The sequence below is a fragment of the Acomys russatus genome, chromosome 5, assembly GCF_903995435.1.
Source record: "Acomys russatus chromosome 5, mAcoRus1.1, whole genome shotgun sequence".
Classification (NCBI taxonomy): Eukaryota; Metazoa; Chordata; class Mammalia; order Rodentia; family Muridae; genus Acomys; species Acomys russatus.
The window spans coordinates 40285586-40288924 of NC_067141.1; the positions used below are offsets into that span (position 1 = coordinate 40285586).

The 3339-nt window shown below is 34.1% G+C and overlaps 1 protein-coding gene across 1 annotated transcript in view; it reads right to left on the minus strand.

Moving 5' to 3' along the window:
* Positions 1-1299: 1299 nt before the first annotated feature.
* The window catches only part of Anxa1 (annexin A1), a 17265-nt gene continuing 15225 nt past the window's right edge, over positions 1300-3339 (minus strand). The window contains exons 12-13 of the mRNA XM_051146233.1: positions 2509-2631; positions 1300-1646 (exon numbers count right to left, since the gene is read on the minus strand). Of these exons, the coding sequence (XP_051002190.1) occupies positions 1590-1646; positions 2509-2631 (180 nt within the window). The 3' untranslated portion in view covers positions 1300-1589. The remainder of the gene's footprint in view (positions 1647-2508; positions 2632-3339) is intronic.

The following is a 3339-nucleotide window of genomic DNA, read 5'->3' on the forward strand; positions in this document are numbered from 1 at the left end:
GGTCATTCTTAAATTCTTCACCTTTTGAGGGTATTTCTTTGTGTGTTTTTCTTTTTTGGTTGTTTTGTTTTTTTGTTGTGTTTGTTGTTTGTTTTGTTTTGTTTTGGTATAGTCTAAATATTAATCCTCTACCAGATGTACATCTGCCAAAAATTCCCTCTCACTTTATGATCTTCCCTTTCACTTGTTTTATTTACTATACAGAAGCATCTTAGCATTATGAAGTCCTGCTTGTCAAAGATTGGCCCCTAATTCCTGAACAAAGAAAGTGCCGAGACAGGCCTGTCTGCACCTATATCTTGTAGGGCATGGTCTATTTTCTCTCGGAACAGTATCGGTGTTTGTTTCAGGTTTCACATTCCATTCTTTGATGCATTTGGAAGCTCACTCTTGTTCAGTGTGATGGACACAGATCTAGTATCATTCATTTACATTTCGAAAGCCAGTTGTGCCAGCAACATTTGTAAAGAGTCTCTCTTTCCTACAGTATGTATTTTGGTAACCTTTCTCAAGTATCAGGTAACTGTAACTGTGTGTTCTCAATAGTTTAGTTGTTCTATTTTTTACCATTGATGTACATGTCTGTCTTTGTGCCAATGCAGTGATGTTTTTACCACCATAGCTCTGTAACATAGCTTGAAATCTGGTATAATAATTCTTCCAGATTACTTTTTATTGCTTAGAATTGCTTTGGCTATTGGAACTCTTTCTTGCTACATATGTGTTTTAGGAGTATATTTTTTTTTCTATTATAAAGAATGGAATGGAGATTTTGACTGGGTTTGCACTGAATTTGTAAGTTGCTTTTGGTAGAATTGTTATTTTCATGATATTAATTTTACCAATCTATGAAGCTAGAAGTTATTTCTTCTTTCTAGTATCTTCCTCAATCTCTTTCTTTAGAGATTAAAAATTTTTCATGTTGATGTCTTTTATGTCTAGGTTTATTTCTAGTCTTTTAGATGCTATTGAGAATTGGACTGCTTCCACAAGGTTTTTCTCAGCAGGTATAATATGGATATTCAAACAGGCCATTGATCTTTGTTAATTGATTTTTTATTCCGCTGATTTGATGAAATTATTGGTTATTTACAGAAGCTTTTGGTAGAACTTTTGCAATTTTATGGATAAAATCATATTCAAAAAGGGAAAATTTACTTCTCTTTTTCTTTGCTAAACTAGGCCATTTAGATTATGCACACACACACACACACACACACACACACACACACACACACACACAGAGAGAGAGAGAGAGAGAGAGAGAAAATCAAGCAAGAAGGGTCAATAACACACAAATTATCTTATAAAATTGTTTTATTTTAGTCTACATAATCTTCTTTCTCGGGAATGTAGCCAAAATGACTTGCATACAGGGATTTATAATTCAGGATAAACATAATTAACAAAACAAGTATTTCTTTATTGTACAGAGGTATGATGTAAAAACTTACTTATAGGCTATATTACTCAAGGCAGGTAACTAGACTTATCTGCTCAGGCAACCCTCTTACTTAAGCCTATGTGGTAGAAGGAAAACAGGAGCTAAGAGATGTTCTTATCAGAATGCTTCAGAGCAGCAGGGACATCTAGTTTCCACCACACAGAGCCACCAGGATTTTTTCATAGTCTCCTTTGGTTTCATCCTATTGGTTCAGAAAAAGAGTATATTTGACATGATGCAAAATCATAATGAATACAAGATATTTTAATTGTAGAAGCAGCATGGTTTTTTTAGAGTAAGCTACAAAGCAGGTCTATACTACAGTGTGCAGTATAGCTGTGGTTAAAGAGAAACCTAAATGAAATGTCTACTCTGGAGACAGAGGAGACTCATCAGCATTGAAGAATCTGAACAAAATTTACTCTAAACTAATTGTTGTATATTAGAACAAGTATTTCTAAATATTAATATATTATGTAATTATCTAAAGTATTATATAATATTATATAATTTGATACCCTATAAAAGAAAGAGTAAGAACTATGGCCCTGTAATTTCTCACTTGAACTTTATATATTTTAATTGTCAAGTAAAAATAATGTGAATTCAAATAATTATACAGGATCAGCTTCTTGACTTTTGTTATTTTCCAACACTAATAATATGAGTTGAACATATATTTTGAATATTTTACACAGGAAAAATATTTAGTGCAAGTAAGACACCAAAATTAATATTAGTACTAAATTTTTATTCCTTCAATTTTAACTACAAAATAAATCATAATGTATATCAATATTACCAGGAACTTTGAAATAGTCCAAGATTATTTATGCACTGAAGACTGGACATTTCTTTGTGCTTCAAAAATGCGCTTAGTTCTTTGGTTGATAGATTTAGTTATGTGAAGTTTAATTTACTTAAGAATTGGTCACACTAAGAAGCTGAACTAATCTTATATATGCAATGTATAGCTGTAATACATCACATCATCTCTGCTATTGGAAAATGTTTCATAAAGAACTTTGTTTTACAAAGGTGCCATTATGGAAAGCACAACATACCAGGATGGCTTGGCAAAGAGAGATTCCATACTTCTTCTGGTAATATACTTTGATTTCATTCATGTCAATTTCTGAACGGGAGACCATAATCCTGATCAGTGTCTTATGGCGAGTTCCAGCACCCTGTGCAGACAGACCACGATTTCATTACACATAGAAAATCTCTCCCTGAAGACACTCACTTTTCAAGAGAGGTCCCATTTGCCCTTATATACACTATGCATAGAGAAATTACCCCTGTGTGCTCTTCTGTTCTCTCTCTCTCCCCCTCTTCACCTCCCTCAGTGTGTGTATCTTTCTCTCTAAATACACACAGAGAGAGAGACAGACAGACAGACAAAGACAAAGACAAGGACAGAGAGACAGAGACAGACAGAGAGAGGATACAAGAGATAGACATGCAGACAGGCAGACAGGCAGAAAGACAGACAGAGAGCTGTGGTAATGGAAGAAGACACCAGGAGATATATTATTAGAAGATAAAAAGAGACTCTGCTGTCTAATTGGCTTTCCACCATCTAGTCTTTGCTGTATCTGACCTACCCAATAACAGCAAAGTGTTTTGTTCCTTGAGATTATAAATCTAACTTATCTATTTAAAGCATCTCAGTGGTCTCTCATTTATCTTACAATGAGGCATTTATCTCAGGAGGGCATACAACGTCCTGCATAACTCTATATCCATGTCGACTGTCAAGATAATCATGATCGATGCTTTCCTTTTTTTAAAAATTTTTTTCATTAATTTATTCTTGTTACATCTCAATGGTTATCCCATCCCTTGTATCCTCCCATTCTTCCCTCCCTCCCATTTTCCCATTATTCCCCTCC